Genomic DNA, 17,708 nt, shown 5'->3' with positions numbered 1-17,708 from the left:
GAGCCAAAGAGTGCACTAGAACAAATAATTGTTGAAAACGTCCCAGATTTGTAAGAGACATAAACCTATATATTCAAGAAATTGAATGACCCTCAATCAGGATAACTCATATACTTTTTCCCCCCAAGATTTTATTTTTAAGTAATCTCTCTGTCCAGAGTAGGGCTCAAATTTACGACCCCAAGATTAAAAGTCACATGCTCCATCAACTGAACCAGCCAGGTGTCCTTCAATCAGGATAATTCAAAGAAATCCACATCAAGTTATGTCAGAGTCAAACTTGTGAAAACTAAAGACAAAAAGTTTGAAAACAGCCAGAGAAAAATGATACCTTATTCTTGAGGGAAAACAATTTGAAGGACAGATGTCTCATCAGAAACAATGGACACCAGAGGGAAGTGGCAGAATAGTTTTCAAGAGCTGAAAGAAAAGAGCTGTCAGCCCAGAATCCAATATCCAGTAAAAATATGCTTCAGGAATACATGGGAAAGAAAGATGTCCTCTGATGAAAGAAAACTAAGAGAATTTACTGCTAGCAGACCTACTTTAAAAGAATGGCTAAAAAGTTCTCAAAACAGAAAGGAAGCAATAAATGAATGAATCCCATAACATCAAGAATGAAGGAAACACAGTAAGCAGAACTGTGGGTAAGTATAATAGACTACTTTTCCTGAGTTTTCTAAATTATGTTGGATGATCAAAGCAAAAATTATGATGCTGATTAATGTAGCTCCGAATGTATACAGAGAAAATATTTAAGGCAATTATACCTATGGGAGGGAAAAGAGACCTAAAGGGAGGTGAATTTTATGTACTTCACTTGAACTGGTAACTGACAGTAGAGTAGACTGTGATAAGACTGTGATATAAATAATGTAACAACTAGAGAATCAACTAAAAGCTATGCATCTAAAAGCTCTAAATACACAAAAACACTATAGTTTCCTCATTTCAAAACTTCTTACAAAGTTATACTAATCAAGACACTGTGCTATTGGTGTAAGAATGGACATACAGATGAATGGAATAGAAAGAATCGAGAATCCAGAAATGGATTGTGACTTTTATCAGCAATTGATTTTCACCAAGACATTCCAACGGGGAAAGATTATTCAACAAATGATGCTAAGACAACTGGATATCCACATAAGAAGTAAATGAAGTTGGTCGCATTTATCGCACCACATACAAAAATGAACTCAAAATGGATAAAATTCCTAAATATCAGAGCTAAAACTTTTAGAAGAAAAATAGATGTAAATCTTCCTGACCTTGGATTACACCACAAACACAGCAACAAAAGAAAAAAAAAAAGAAAGAAAGAAACAATATCATCAAAATTAAAAATTTTTGTGCTTCAGGGGTGCCTGGTTGGCTCAGTCAGTGGAGCGTGCGACTCTTGGTCTCTGGTCATGAGTTCGAGGCCCATATTGGGTGTAGAGATTATGTAAATCAACAACAACAACAACAAGCAAACAAACGAAAAAAAGACTTTTTGAGGGGGGGATTGGCAGAGCCATCTGAGGCTTTATTTGGGAAAAGACACTTGAATTGGCTTTTAGTTGGGGGCATGGGCAAGAGGGGTACCCAGGGCAGTGGACTCCCCCTAAGGATAGTCTGAGGATGGGCTGAGTATTACGTGGGCCTCCTGTTCCTGACGCTGCCCTGCATGGCTCCTTCCCCCCTCAGGCTGGTTGTTCACTTGGATAGGACATCAGACGACTCGGACATCAGCTTCCCATCACAGATCTCAATCTTCTATACCACCACAGCCTTGAAGGAACTGACACGGCTGAGGGAAGTGGAGCCCCTGCCAGGACCGAAGCTGGACTGGAAGGTACTCAGGCCATAGCGGAGACCAGGGCTCGTGAGGCTCCCATAGGCTGAGCCCAGCCCACCTGAGTAGCTGCTGGTGGTCTTAGTGTGGATACTCATGGTCTGCATCCCAGACTCGAGCCTGCTCTCCTCACCTTCTAGCAGCTTGTGGCAGATGGTGATCTCAATGTTCAGAGCCAGCTTGATGTTCATGAGCTCCTGGTACTCCCGCAGCTGCTGGGCCATGTCCTGCTTGGCTTGCTGCAGGGAGGCTTCTAGCTCGGCCACCTTAGCATGGGCATCCTTAACGGCCAGCTCCCCACGCTGCTCAGCATGAGCTATGGTGGCTTCCAGGAAAGCCCTCTGTTTTTTGAGGCCCTTGATCTCAGCATGGAGTTGGCTGATGTTCTGGTTCACCTTGGAAATCTCCGTCTTCCTGTGACAGAGGTCATCCCCGTGCTTCCCAGCCAATGTCTGCAACTCCTCATACTTGATCTGGTACATGGTCTCAGCCTCGGCCCGGCTGCGGTTGGCAATTTCCTTGTACTGGGCCTTAACCTCAACAATGATGCCATCCAGGTCCAGGGAGTGGCTGTTGTCCACGGACAGCACCACAGACGTGTCCCAGAAGTACAGCTGCCTTAAGAAGTTGATCTCGTCGGTCAGCCCTTCCAAGTGGGACTCCAGCTCCACCTTGTTCATGTAAGCTTCATCCACACCCTTCTTGGTGAGGACAAATTCATTCTCCATGTCTGCACATTCTTTGATCTCCTCCTCGTACTTATTCTTGAAGTCCTCCACCAGGCTCTGCATGTTGCCAACCTCCACCTCCAGCTTCAGCTACTCCTGGCCCAGGGTGTCCAGCTGCCGCTGAAGATTGTTGATGTAACTCTCGAACATCTTGTCGATGTTGCTCCGAGCAGTGTTCTGCTGCTCTAGGAGGCTCCACTTGGTCTCCAGAATCTTGTTCTGCTGCTCCAGATGCTGCACCTTGTCGATGAAGGAGGCAAAATTGTTGTTGACGCTCTTAATCTGTTCCTTCTCCTGGGTGCGCACAGCCTGGATGTTGGGGTCCACCTCCAGCTTAAGGGGGTTCAGCAGGCTCTGGTTCACTGAGACAGCCGTGATGCCCCCCATACCCCCCAGCCCTGCTGTAGCCCCCAATCACACTCATGCTGCTGCCCAGGCCGCCCCTGAAGCTGCTTCCCCTGCCCACCTGGGACAGGGCAGAGCTGATGTGGGCGTCAGGTGCATTAGTGAAGGGGTGGCTGCTGAAGGCCCGGGGGTCGGAGGTGGACACCTTATAGGACTTCTGGGTCACCCTGCTGGACATGGTGGAGGCTGAAGTAGAGGCGAGTAGGCTGAACCTGACTGAGGTTCGAGAAAGAGCTGAGAAGTTGCTTCTAGGGTCTAAAAAAGACTTTTTGTGCATCAAAGGACACAATCAGGAAAATGAAAAGATGACTCACAGAACTGGAGAATTTTTTGCAAATAATATATCTGACAAAGGACTTGTATCTGGAATATAAAAAGAACTATTGCAACTCAATGACAAAAAGACAACCTGATTTAAAAGGAATCTGAATAGATATTTCTCCAAAGAAGATATACAAATGGCTTCTAAGCCATGAAAAGATGCTCAACATCATTAGCCATCAAGGAAATATACACAAATTCTTAAGCAAATATTAACAATAGAATTCAGCAATCTATGAAAGTAATTATATACCATGGCCAAATGAGGTTTATTCTAGGGATGCAGGCTGGTTCAGAATTTGAAAGTCCATCAGTGTAATACACCATGTTAACAGGGTAAAGAAAAATCATATGAATATAACATCCAATGCAGAAAAAAAACATTTGAAAAAATTGAACATTTATTCTTGATAAAAACTCTCAGAAAAGTAGGACTAGAGGAGAACTTCCTTAACTTGATAAAGAGCATGCACAAAAAAATCTACAGTTAACATTATACTTAATGGTGAAAGACTGAATGCTTTCCTACTAAGACTGGGAACAGAGAAAGTATGTGTGCTTTCATTGTAACAGCATTCCAACTGGTCTTAAGGGTCCCTTTGCTTCAAGCTTATGCACTCCTTGCTTGCTGACCAAAGTCCCATGGTCTGTAGCAGAACTAACATAGTCTGCTTGAGATTTTCAGACCACTGGCCTTGAGCAGTGAAGGACCCATCTTTCCCAGAAGATAAGATCTGACTACGTTCAAAAACAGTCGCCACTGGTGTCAGCAAATCTGTTCAGGGTCATGTTGACAAAGGACAAACTTAACCGCTTGGGCACCAGCTTCTCCTGCACATAGCCCCCCTCCCTTTTCCCATAACAACTTCTTCTCCTTCTTCTCCCCCTCCCCCTCCTCCTTCATCTTTCTTGTTTTAGAGAAAGAGAGACAGAGCATGAGCAGCAGAGAGAATCAGAGGGAAAGAGAGAGAATCCCAAGCAGGCTTCATGCTCAGAGTGAGGTCTGATGCAGGGCTTGATCCCATGACCGTGAGATCACAACCAGAGCCAAAATCAAGAGTCATTTGCTCAACTGATTGAGCCACTCAGGCGCCCCACCCCCATGACTACTCCCTTAAAACCTTCCATCTTCCCTGGTTGCTGGCTTCCTGAATAAAGCAACCTTTCCTTTCACACGGATCACTTGCCTCCCAAGTATTGATTGAGTGGCAAGCAGCAGAACCTGTTCTCTATCTGGTAACATCACCAGACCTATTAAACAAAGTGCCAGGAATTGTAGCCTGCTCTATAAGTCAAGAAAAGGAAATAAAAGACATTCATATCAGAAAAGTAGAAATGCTCTGTATACGGAGTGTATTAATGTCAACATTCTGGTTTGTGATATCATACTGAAGTTTTACAACATGTTGCCCTTGGGGGAACTGAGTAAAGGATACAGGAATATCTTTGCATTATTTCTTCCAACTGAAAGTTAACATACAATCATCTCAAAATGTTTAACTTTAAAAAAAAGTATGGATTGGGCCCAAGTTCCTTTTATTTATTTATATTTTATTTTAAACGTATTTTTAAATGTTTATTTATTTTGAGAGAGTGAGAGTGAGCATGAGTGGGAGGGGGTAGAGTGAGAAGAGAGAGAGAATCTTAAGTAGGCTCCACGCTGTCAGTGCAGAGCCCATCATGGGGCTTAATCTCACCAACCGTAAGATCATGACCCGAGCCAAAGCCAAGAGTTGGTTGCTTAACCAACTGAGCCACCAGGGTACCCTCTTTTATTTTTATATGCTTTGCATTCTTAGCATTGCAGGAAAAGATAAACACATTAATATTATTTGTTAGACTATGAATTCTCCTATTCCACTGTCCCTAGAGGGGCCATATTTTTTTTTTAGAGCATGAGTTTTTCCTTTCAACAAAAATAATTCATTCACCGGGCATGATGAATTGTTCAACAAGGATTCTGAGTCTCTGAGCTTGGGGAGGCTTTGTTTTACATAGCTGATGTCAGATATCCAATCAGCTGCTAGGGTTCTCTAGGAAAAGAAGTACAAAATGCAAGAAATTGCCTCAAGGTCGCTACAGCTGGCAGATGAATTGGGAGGGAGTGTTAATGGTCAATAATCCTGGCAAGAAACTTCTTCCATAGGATCTATTGGTTCCTGGAATGTTTTCAGTTGAGAGGTGGGCAGAGGGACAAATAATGATAGACTGTGCAGTCCTGCTGGAGGGATTTGGGTAGTAGAGCACCCAGGCTGAGGATTATTTGCTTCCCTTTTAAAAAGGTAATTTTGGGGGGCGCCTGGGTGGCTCAGTCCGTTGGGCATCTGAATTCGGCTCAGGTCATGATCTCGCGGTTTGTAAGTTCGAGCCCCGCGTCGGGCTCTGTGCTGACGGCTCGGAGCCTCGAGCCTGTTTCAGATTCTGTGTCTCCCTCTCTCTCTGACCTTCCCCCATTCATGCTGTCTCTCTCTGCCTCAAAAATGAATAAACGTTAAAAAAAATAAATAAAAAGGTAATTTGGGGGGCACCTGGGTGGCTCAGTCGGTTGAGGGTCTGACCACTCTGCTCCTGAGTTGGAGCCCCGCATGGGACTCTATGCTGACAGCTCAGAGCCTGGAGCCTGCCTCGGATTCTGTGTCTCCCTCTCTTTCTTCCCCTTCCCCACTCATGTTCTGTCTGTCTGTCTCTCTCAGGAATAAACTTTTTTTTTTAAAGGTAATTTGGGGCAACTTCTAGGGAAAATTGAACTTATTACAAGGTACACATAGGAATACACGAATTTTGTTGGTTATTTTAAAAATTTAACATTTATATAGTTGACCATGCTTAAACTATCTCTGGAATCAGGCAACAATTGTATTATGTGCACGTATTAGGTGCATATATTACCTATTCACAAATATGAATAGCTGGCCAGATTTCCTATAAGCCTGTCTCAGAGAGTATTTTACCAGGATTTTGCTCTACAATTTAAGTCCAGAAAACTGCCATCTTTTCATCTTTGCCACAGCTTCTACAGGTGTCCCCCAGCATATGGGTTACACTTTTAAATGCATGAACGAAATAGAGTGGAAATATCAACTAGATTGAGAGGAAGAACACTTGGGTTCTAGTCCTGAGTTTCACTAAGTAGTTGTGGCTGTGGGCAAGCTTTTTCAACTATTTTCCAGGGCTTCAGTTCCTTACGTGTTGGGTAAACATTTGCCTATTGGTTAGCCAGGGAGAGATTAAGAGGAGCACCAAGATAGACGGTGACACGGCGCCCCCTTCTCAGTTCTTTAGCACAAAGCAGCAGACCGCGGTGGTTCTAAGGGTCCGTGACGTTCTTGAGACTATTTGTCACTCCTCAGTCCGATTCCTGGAGTGGCGTTAGTTGGTGCTCAACCAATAAAGAATGACCGTATGAAGGAAGTGAACGAGAAATGGGCCAGGGGCTGCGCAATTATCTGGCGAATTCCTGCCAAAAATCACAAACATGCCGTCTTTTCTCTTATGTTTCAAAGCAATTGCCGGAGTGTGAACCTTGTATAGTTCGGAGGCGAAACCTTTCAGTGGCTGACCGCAGGGCAGAAAGAGAGAGAGTACGGAGTTAGCTCTCCCACCCGTCGCTGCGCGTGCGCGCGCTCGCCCCGCCCCTCACCACGCGCCAGCCCCGCCCCTCGTCACGCGCGCCCCTCTCGCAGAGCGCGCCTCCGGCCGCTGCGAGCCGGGCTAGCAGCGCGCGGTCTTCGCGTCGCTCCCCGCTGGCTACCGCGGCGCCGCGCGGGTGGGTGGGATCGTGGCGGAGCTCCCGGCGCCGGGGCAGGGGCGGGAGAGCGCCATGGCGGCGGCTGTGGCGGCGGCATCCGGTCCCCGCGCCGCGGCGAGTTGAGGGGCCGCCTCTTCACGACTGAGGAGGCCACAGCTGCCCGCCTGCCTTCCACGCGGGCCGCGGCTCCGGCATGGCCGGGATCATTAAGAAGCAGATCCTGAAGCACCTGTCCCGGTGAGAGCGCCAGCGCCGGCCCCCAGCCGTCCCGGGGCCCTTCCTAACCCCCTTCGACCCTCCTCCCGTACCCCCTGCTTCGGGCCGGTCTCCCTCTCTTCAGCCCGAGCCGGGACTCCCTGGCGGCCCTCGCCTCAACTCGAGCTGGACAGCCTCCGGCCCGCTCCGCTGGCCCCGACCGTTGTCACCACTCTTCTTCCCTCGCCCTGGGCCCTCCAGTGCTGGGCGCTCCTGCCCTCGGGGGGCACTCCAGGCTCTCCCCTCCACTCTTGCAGCCTCCGTATCCCTCCTGGCCGGCCGCCCCCGCACTCAATTCCCACACAGCCGAACAGGTCACCCCGTCCTCGCTTGCACGTCCCCCAGACACTCAGACCGTCCCCTCCGAGGCCCCCAGGGATGCCACCCTTTCCTGTCCGACCCTGCCTTTTCCTCTCCCCTTTGGTTCCTCTGCCCGCCTCCTTACCGGCCCCACCAACCCTTCCACCGCTTCCTCTCTCTCTCCTTCCTGGTGCTAGGTCCAGACTAGACCCTTTATCCTCCGGCCTCTTCTAAATAACCGTGACCCCTAGTCCTTCATAATCCATTTTCCGCTCGGATTTCCAACTCCGACACTGGTTTCTTCCTTCCTAGAAGCTCCCAGCTCCTCCACTTCTTTGGCTGACCCTGTTGCATCACCCCTGGAAAGGATATAATCCCTGCACCCGGGGCCATTCCCTTGATCTCTTTTCTCCCTCCTTTGCTTCTCTTCTCATTACACAAACTAAATAGATAAAGGTGATGAGAGTTGGGCATAAAGTTTCAACAACCTTCCCTTTAAGATGTGGAGGATTTTTGACAGCCTGTGAAATGAACTAACAAAGTCCACTTCTTTGCAGCCATTTATTAAGCAATGTTATGTCCCTCAGTAATTTGGGGGGGGGGGAGGCTGGTGTCCGGCAAAACAGTTTCCAGTAACTGGGTAACTGCTGACTCCTGTGTTACCGTTGCAGGTTGTCACAACCGGTATGTGCAAAAATTGGAAGCCTTTCACTTAGTTTTCGCTTCTAATTCCAAGGCAGGATTTGGGAATGCCTTAATACTTTTAACCAGCCTTTGTATCTCAAGGGGAGACTGATTCAAGCCTTGTCTACACTGATCAGTGGTTTTCAGGAGGTGGGATTAGGGGGGTGTCGCTAGTCAACAGGGGGCACAGGGGCCTTGGACCAATGTACCTTTCCTGGTCTTTTCACTGGATTGATGAGTGGTATGGTGAGAAGCTTTTGCTGCTGCTGCATCCCCCTTTCTGGCTGATACTCTGGCTTATTTACTGTTCTTTGATTTTAGACTTTAGTAATTAGATTCAGATACATCTGTTAGTTAATCACCATGTTGTAAAAGTAAAAGCGGATTGGAGGCTGGGACTGGAAAGTGCCTTTGGACCCTTTACTCAGATTAGTTTTCTAATATATTATTTTTCAGGTAGCATTCATCTGGGATGTTCCATGAGTTTGGTTGTTCTGTATAAAGATTTAAAAGTGGGACTAATGGGGGCACCTGGCTGGCTCAATGGATAGAGGATGTGACTCTTGATCTCAGGGTCCTGAGTCACTTAAAAAAAAGGTAGGACTAGGGGCACTGGGTGGTTCAGTCTGTTGAGGGTCCTACTTTGGCTCAGGTCATGATCTCGAGGTTCATGAGTTCAAGCCCCGCCTCCGGCTCTGTGCTGACAGCTCAGAGCCTGGAGCCTGCTTCAAATCCTGTGTCTCCCTGTCTTTCTGCCCCTCCCCCACTGGTGCGTGCGCTCTCTCTCGCTCTCGCTCTCGCCTCAAAAATAAACATTAAAAAAAAAGGTAGGACTAATGAATGTGAGTGGTACAGAAAATTTAACTAAAGGAAAACTATTCATTTAAATAAACATAGAATCAGAGAATTTTAGGATTTAGAGATGATCTCACCCAACATAGCCTCGTGTTTAAGAGCCCAGGCTCTTTCTGGTTTACTTTCTTCAACTGTAAAATGAAGACAATAATTGTATCTAACTCAAAGGGTTATTGTGAGGGTTACATGAATAAATATATGTAGACTTACACAGTGCCTAGCACATAGTAAGTGCTCAGTTAAACATGGGCTGTAGTTATTTTGGGGGCCATGACTTGGCTGACAATTTGATATAAGCCATAGACTTCTCCAGAAAAATACACATATGCAAACAGGTAATTTTTATATAAATTCTGGCGGAGAGTTATTAACCCCCAAAGCACATGCCTGAATCTTTCAAGGGATCCTGGAACTAGGTGAATAACCCCTGACTAGTTAGTTTCACTCTACTCATTTTATGGCTGAGGAAACTAAAGCCCAGAGAGGATAAGCAACTTGCCCAAGCTGCAATGGAAGGTAAAGTAATGGAATAGAATCCAGCTTAGTGCACACATATTCTGTGTACTCTCTATGAATATAAAGTTTTTAAAGAAAAAATTTAATACTATACACTGACTTATTCAGTGGATCCTTGGAGATGAACAAAGTATCTCTTTTAGATGAGGTAGGAGTATGTATGACAGACATTGGGAGAAATTTCTGGGTTCCTCAGTGTTGTGCGGTTGATAGGGAAGAGGAAGAGAAGGTTATTTGGGTCTGCAATATCAGGGCTCCAGGAAAAGGTGGTAGGACATGGATCTATTTGAGGGACAGATCAGACTCCTTGGGCCTTTGGCCTAATCATGTATGACATTTGTGTCTTTGTATGGTCTCTACGATACCTGCAGACGCTGGCCTGCCTGGAGGGAAGCCACAGCTTCTGTGGCTTGCCATATCTCATGGAGAAAGAGAAGAGAAGGTATACTGAGTTACCTCAGTATGTTAAATAAATATTTGTAGGTGTTTAATAATTACTTGTGGATGATGACAGTGCCACTTGACCTGAAGGAGAGTGTCTTAACAGCAGGAAGGATATTTCAGTGACTCTCTCTCATGTTTAATTTTGGTCATGAAGTATAAGATATTAAAGTGTTTTGTTAGAATGCATCCTTCTTATCAGTAGAGTATTTTGGTAAACAAGATTTGAGAGAAGTGGTCATCAAGATGTTTTTGTTAAGTGCCAGCTCTAGGCCTGGCCCTGATCTGGTCACTGGGGATTCAGCAGGGAAGAAATGTAAATATCTTTTAAGGGCTTTAACCTATGGTTTAGATGACTGCTGTGTAATACAAATAGTTTCAATGCGCAGTATTCATTTAAATTGACCCAGGAGGAGACCTTTACTTAGAAACAAAAGTAATCATTAAAAAAAATCCAAAATTGATTTTTCACTAAATTAGATTATTTTTGTTTTAGCTCACCTTAGCTAATGTCCTTTTGTAAGAAATGTGATTGATTGTCAAGTAAGTCGAGGGACTGTGGCTCGTGGAAAGAGCATGGGACTCTGGAGCCAGAGAAGCCTGATTCACCTTCCAGCTCTGCCCTTTTGAATGGGTCAGCCTTTCTGAGCCTTAGTTTTCTTATCTGTGAAAGATGAGAATAATGAAGAATACTAAGTACCCAGCACATTGTTTTGAAGATTGGGGATAAAGTATTTATTATAGGGCCCAGCATATAAGTAGGGTTTAATAAAGAGTAGCTATTATAACATGACCAGAGAAGTTAGGAATACCTCCGTAGTATGGGTGACAGCAACCCATTTGAGTGGCTCTTTTAGAAACCTACCAGAAGTCTTAATTATTTACTCTAAATAGCTGCAAGAAATGTGACCCCGAGTGATGGAGAGACAGCTGATAGGCATGATAAGTATTTTAAAAACAAGTATTAATGAAATCCAGAGGCATACAAGATTTCAGAGTCCTCTTGGAGAATAAGAGACCCTACTGTGAGCTCAGCCCTCTTAGTTTGTTATCAGTGCCTCCCCTTGTTATTACTCATCATCCTGAGGAGATCATTGTGGCCAACCCCCAGTGGACAGTGGGGAGCTGCAGGCTCAGAGAAACTGACTGCTGGTCCAGGGTCTGTTTAGGTGAAGATTTATAGGAGTAGTTTTAACTTCCAGGTCATGCCCCTTTTTACTAAACTTTACTTATTATTGCCTTCATTTCCTAAATAATTATTTTGTTCATTTTCTTTTCTTTTTCGCATGTGCACAGAGCAAGTGGGAAAGGGGCAGAGGGTGAGTGACAGAATCTTACATGGCTGAGACAAAAGTAATCACGATGAGTGGGACGCCTGGGTGGCTCAGTTGGTTAAGCCTCTGCCTTCGGCTCAGGTCATGATCTCACAGTTTGTGAGATTGAGCCCCACGTCCGGTTCTGTGCTAACAGCTCAGAGCCTGGAGCCTGCTTCAGATTCTGTGTCTCCCTTTCTCTCTGCCCCTCCCCCACTCATATTCTGTCTGTCTCTCTATCTCTCAAAAATAAACATTAAAAAAAAAATTAAAAAGTAATCATGACTGTGAGATCATGACCTGAGCCCAAATCAGGAGTCAGACACTTAACTAACTGAGCCAGTCAGGTGCCCTGTGCATTTTCTAGTAATAGTCAAATCTTATATGTCTTTGTTTCCCTTCTTCATTTTCTTGTGTTGCTTCAGAATAAAGCTTTTTTTTTTTTTTTTACTTAGCAAATACTTAATGATAATAACCAACTGTATAAATAAGCACTTTACAAGTCTTATGATGATGTAATTCTCAGACTAACCCTATGTGGTAGTTGTTAGGCCTATTTTATAGATGAAGAAATGAGGCACAGGGAGGTTAAGGAACTTGCCCAAAATCATAACTAGTAAGTGATGGAACTGAGATTCAAATGTAGGCGTTCTGATTCTCTTTACTGTTAGGCTACTATAAGCTTCCCATCTTCTGAATATTTCAAATTGAGTATACTCTTGTCATCAGCATCCATATGAAGAAACAATATTACCAGCACCTAAGAAGCCTCCTTGTGTCTTCTGTCATTATCTCTACCAAAGAGTAACCACTGTCCTGATTTCTAACAATATAGATTCTACCTGTTTTTGTATTTTATATAAATGGTATCATATAATATATATGCTTCTATGTCTGATTTCTTTAGCTCAATGTTATTTTGTGAGATTAATCAAATTGTAGACTCTGCATTTTCATTGCTGTGTGGCATTCTATTATGTGAATATACCTCAATTTATTGATATGTTTTACTATTGATGGACATTTGGTTAGCTTCCCAGTTTGGGCTATAATGAACAGTGCTGGTAGAAACATTCTAGTATATGTCTTTTGGTGAGCAAATGTACACATATCTATTGGGTATATGCATAAGAGTGGAATTTCTGGGTTGTGGGATATGCATATGATAAATTTTAATAGATGTTTTTAAACAGTTTTCCCAAGTGGCTGTATCAATTTCCATTTCCACTGGAAGTGTTTGAGAGTTCTGGATGGTCTGCACCTTTGCCAACACTTGGTATTTTTCGTCTTTTTCATTTTAGCCATTTTGGTGGATATGTTTTGAAATTTTTTTTTTTTTTACACTTCATTGTGGTAAACCAGATGGCTACTTTATATTTGCCTCTGTTTAGTTTTTAAATTCTGATCTATTTGTAAATTTTAGTCACAAGCAAATGTCAGAACATCGAAAACATAAGATCTTTTTGGAGAAATGTTCAAATTAGGCAGGTTAAATAAAAATAATTAGGGTAATTTATAACTACCACCCCATAAAATTTCTTACTTGGAACGGTGTCTTGTGTCTTAAAATGTAGCATTTAAAAGTAATAAAAAATTCAAAGCCATACGGTTGTATGTATCTGACACACAATAGCTTAATGTATGGTTCACAAATTATGAAATTACCTGCTTTGAAAAATTGATTGAGACACACGTCAGTGTAGCAGAAAGAACCAGGACTTTGGATTCCAGAAAGTGGCCGCACATTTTGACTCTGCTGCTTATAAGCTGTGTGTTCAGCAAGTCTTTCAGCTTCTTGAAGCTCAGTTTCCTTATCTGTGAAATGGGAGACAGTAATGCACAGTGTGTTTTTGAGGATTAGAAGTAATTTATAAAAATGCCTGGTCCTGAAAAAGTATTCAATAAATAGTGACTATTACTATTTATCTAGAAGTTGAGCAATCTCAAGAGAGATTGCTATTAGTTTCTTTATTTTCTTTCTTTCTTTTTTCTTTTTTTAAGTTTATTTGAGAGAGCATGCAAGTAGGACAGGGGCAGAGAGAGAGAAAGAGAGACTATCCCAGGCAGTCAGTTCAGAGCTTAGCTAACACTGTCATTTCAGAGACTAGCTCGGGGCTTGAATCCACAAACCATGAGATCTTGACCTGATCCGAAATCAAGAATCAGATGCTTGACTGACTGAGCCCAACATCTTTAAGGTTGTGCCTAACATATCTAAGGGATTAGACATTTGGGGGGCACCTGGGTGGCTCAGTTGGTTAAACGTCCAGCGTCAGATGCTCTTTGTATCAGTGCTTAAGGAGAAGAGAGAACAGGGGCTATTCCTGTCTATCGCTTTTTGGGTTTTTTTTTGTTGTTGTTGTTGTTTTTAATATCAAGGCATACTACGAAGAAGAAACTTTGACCTCAGCATGGATGAAATAGCAGAAATATATACATGGACTTGGGTCCAGTGAATTTACTTATACATAATCTAAGAACATAGCACAATCATATATTGTATTCTTAGAGTGAAAAAAATCAGAGGTCATTTAGCTCTCACCTAATATAGAACCTGGTTGGATAATAAATCTGTAAGTATGGCTTTAATCATTGAAAGAAAAAAAAGATTCTTTTCATCACAGCTCCATTCTCTACACACACTGGAGTGTGTCTTCCTTGTGGCAGGGATAGTGGTCCATTGTCTGCCTTGAAAATCAGAGAGTTTGAAGATGCTTTGAGTGGGTGCAGAAGATGTGTGGAATGGGAATGCATGGCTAGAATTCAGGGAACCTTAAACTTGGGGAGTAGGGATAGTGGTGGGAGGAGACAAGGGGTCAAGGAAATCCAGTATTGTTAAGAGACCTTTTATCATTGTGTGATGAGGCAAGTACTTGCTACTGATGTTGACTTATTAGTATCAGATACTGTAGAACATTTTCCAGTATTTATAAGCAGTAGAATCAATCAGTATCTATATAGTAAAGCAGAAAACAAGTATAAAATATTATAGGTTAGAATTTAGGTAAAGGGTATGTAGTTTGTACCTTCTTGCTATGAAAATAAGAACTAGATGTATCATAAATATTTGTTGGATTGACATTGTTTTATGTGCCTACAGCAATGATCATTTTACATATATACTTAATCTGTATAGTCCATTGGTCATGTGTAGCTTGGATGTTAGCCCATTGTTTAAGAAAATTAGAACGGTGGTGCATCTAGGTGTCTCAGTCAGTTAAGTATTTGACTCTTGGTTTTGGCTCAGGTCATGATCTCACAGTTTGTGAGTTTGAGCCCTGCATTGAGCTCCGTGCTGTCAGTGTGGAGCCTGCTTGGGATTCTCTCTCTAATCTCTCTCTGGCCCTCCCTGCTTGTGCACTCTGTCTCTTCTTTATAGTTAAATAAATAAATAAACTTTAAAAAAAGAGGGGTGCCTGGGTGGCTCAGTCAGTTAAGCGTCCGACTTTGGCTCAGGTCATGATCTTGCGGTTCATGGTTCGAGCCCCACATCGGGCTCTGTGCTGACAGCTCTGAGCCTGGAGCCTGCTTTGGATTCTGTGTCTCCCTCTGTCTCTGCCCCTCCCCCACTCATGCTCTGTCTTCCTCTCAAAAATAAATGAACATTAAAAAAATTTAAAAAAAATGGAACATTGATGGTGAGAGGTTAGTATATGTAAGTCTCTGACTTATGGAATGATATATTCTCAAATTTCATTTCTAAGTTTGGAATTGGGAGTGTGTAGTTTAGTAGAAATATTGTATTGAGTGTTGAATAGGTTCTCAGGTTAGCCCACAAAACCCATAGTGGGTTAACTACATATAAACTCAGTAGATGGGAGTTTTGGGTCTTGGTTGTTAAGGAACCATTTGAAGGAGGAGTGGGGATGAAATAGAAGAAAAAAGTTTTTTCTCTCCCAATCCTTGGAGTAAAATCTTTTAGGTCATTGAGATCGCAGCAAGGACTTTTTATGGTTGTGATTTAGGAGTGTGACCAGCATTTAGCAGGCTAGAGATGCTGAGATCATGCAGAATAATGTCACACAAAGAAGCATTGTCCTTTGTCCTTTTGAATTTTGAGTATTTGTTAGACTTTACATAGGTGAGTTGCCCGTTTATATAAACATAGAGTCTAACTCTCTTGTAATAAACACAAAATATTGTACGACTTTAAACTACAGTGAATATTCTAGATTGCACCTACCATGGGGGGAGATTTTTTTTTTATGTTTATTCACTTTTGAGAGAAAAAGAAAGACACAGCATGAGCTGGGGAGGGGCAGAGAGAGAGGGAGACACAGAATCCGAAGCAGGCTCCAGGCTCTGTGCTGTCAGCACAGAGCCTGATGCAGGACTCAAACTCACGAACCGTGAGATCATGACCTGAGCCAAAGTCGGATGCTTAACAGACTGAGCCACCCAGGTACTCCGGGAAGATTGTTTCAAACTTTACCAAGTGTTTGTCATTATTTTAGAAAATGTTGTCACTCTTGGCAGTGCCACTCATGGAATTGAGTCTGTCAGGGTTGAGAATCGCTAACTTAGACTAAATTCTGAAAGAGCTGAAGTTTGCTCTTGATACGCTCTCTCTTCTCTTGATGTCTGTTTCCCACCTCCTCATGCACCCCATTGCTCTAATTCTGCCCTCAGCCCTCCACTACCATACCGCCCTCCCAAGCCTGCATGCCTTCCTCCTCTCACTTCCGCACCAAAATTCCCAGTTCTTTAGGATATATGATTTCAGCTAAGTCAGGGGTGAATGTAGAGAACATATTTTGGAGAAGGAATGCTACTCTAATCAGACCAATTCTCATTCAGAAAATGTCCCACAGGGTCAGCTTCCCTAACTTCCTCTTATTTTCATAGCTTTTGAATCCACAAATACTCTTAAAAGTTCCCAATTTGTTTTTTATTTTCCAAAAATGGTTTCCATGGCAGTGGGGGAGGAGCAGGGGTCTGGGCAGCTGTTTGTGGCATGTGTGTGTCTTTGGAGAGTTGGAGAGTTCTAAAATCTAGAAAATCCAGAAAAGGATAGGCTAAGTTCATTGACGCTGAGTGCCTCCAGCTCTGTGGTCTAGTGCTTTCCCAGGCAGAGCTGAAAACATGCATTTCTCTTTTCTTAGATAAATCTGTTTTCCTTTTCTTCTCCTCTTTCCTTCTTTCTCTCTCTCTTTGAAATCTGTGTGTTTTTTAAATTCATGTTAAAGAAAGGGCTGCAGTTCAGGAATACAGTTCATTTGAGAAAATGTCTTAACAGAGGTTGATTTCTCTCATTGAGAAAATGTCTTAACAGAGGCAATGTATTTTTCCTGAACCTCAGCAGAGTCCTTACTCTCTCCCTTCCTTTCAGATGGAGCTGACTTGTGGTTCCTTAGTCCTCTGAGCCTGTAAACCTCTGAGAGGTTCTTCAGTATCTTTGAGGAAGATTTGCTGCAAGATAGTTGGATGGTCAGGTGCAGGTGGTGGTTCACTCTTTCTCAGATACGGAGCTAGCCTTCACCTCAGCTAATCCCAGGCCCCGGGCTGCCTTTGAGGACTCTGTTTCTGAGACCATTTATCCATTAATTCTATCAGGAAACTTGTACTGACCACCTGAATTGTGTGCCAAGCACCAGCAACTCCAAAAACAGTGAGACAGGCATCCCTTTCAAGGACTCAACTGCATCCAGTGAAAAACAGGCCTGTAAATGATAAGCTCAGCAAGGCATTAAGAAGTTATCTGTGGAGGGGCGCCTGGGTGGCGCAGTCGGTTAAGCGTCCGACTTCAGCCAGGTCACGATCTCGCGGTCCGTGAGTTCGAGCCCCGCGTCGGGCTCTGGGCTGATGGCTCAGAGCCTGGAGCCTGTTTCCGATTCTGTGTCTCCCTCTCTCTATGCCCCTCCCCCATTCATGCTCTGTCTCTCTCTGTCCCAAAAATAAATAAACGTTGGAAAAAAAAAATTAAAAAAAAAAAAAAGAAGTTATCTGTGGAGCCTGAGGGGCACAGATAGTCAGGGGCAGAGAGGTGATGCCAGGCAGAGGGAGCTGCATGAGCAGTGGTACTGAACTGAGAAACAGTAGGGTGCCTTTAAGAGACTGCATATGGTTCTGTGTCCCTGGAATGTAGGGTTTGAGGGTGGAACATAGATCGAGATGATACTGGGAAGATAGAGGCTAGATCATAGATGTCTGTATACTACACCAACACATCTAGGTAGGGCTCAGCTTATTCTGTATTGCCATTGATCCAGGTCTGAGGCAACAAACTTCTCCAGACCTTTACACCTCTGTTGACTTTGTTAAAAGTCAGAGAGATGGCATAGTGTAGTTGAGGCTGCAAGTTGTTG

The 17,708-nt window shown here is 43.6% G+C and overlaps 2 protein-coding genes across 2 annotated transcripts in view; one reads left to right on the top strand and one right to left on the bottom strand.

Annotated features, from left to right (window-relative positions):
- Positions 1-1,698: 1,698 nt before the first annotated feature.
- LOC124528908 (keratin, type II cytoskeletal 8-like) lies at positions 1,699-3,163 on the bottom strand. The gene is given in 2 exon segments (XM_047102768.1): positions 1,699-2,967; positions 2,969-3,163. Coding segments are annotated over 2 exon segments (1,449 nt in total). The 5' UTR covers positions 3,149-3,163.
- A 3,961-nt stretch (positions 3,164-7,124) lies between these two features.
- BLTP3A (bridge-like lipid transfer protein family member 3A) overlaps positions 7,125-17,708 on the top strand; it is a 74,315-nt gene continuing 63,731 nt past the window's right edge. The window contains exon 1 of the mRNA XM_047102278.1: positions 7,125-7,276. Coding sequence (XP_046958234.1) covers positions 7,233-7,276 — 44 coding nt within the window. The 5' untranslated portion in view covers positions 7,125-7,232. The remainder of the gene's footprint in view (positions 7,277-17,708) is intronic.

The sequence above is a fragment of the Lynx rufus genome, unplaced genomic scaffold (assembly GCF_022079265.1).
Source record: "Lynx rufus isolate CCGP_SWC_20201006 ecotype Redwood Valley unplaced genomic scaffold, mLynRuf1.p SCAF_6, whole genome shotgun sequence".
NCBI lineage: Eukaryota > Metazoa > Chordata > Mammalia > Carnivora > Felidae > Lynx > Lynx rufus.
The sequence above is the reverse complement of the archived record's forward strand: the minus strand, read 5'-3'. Positions and strand labels throughout refer to the sequence as shown.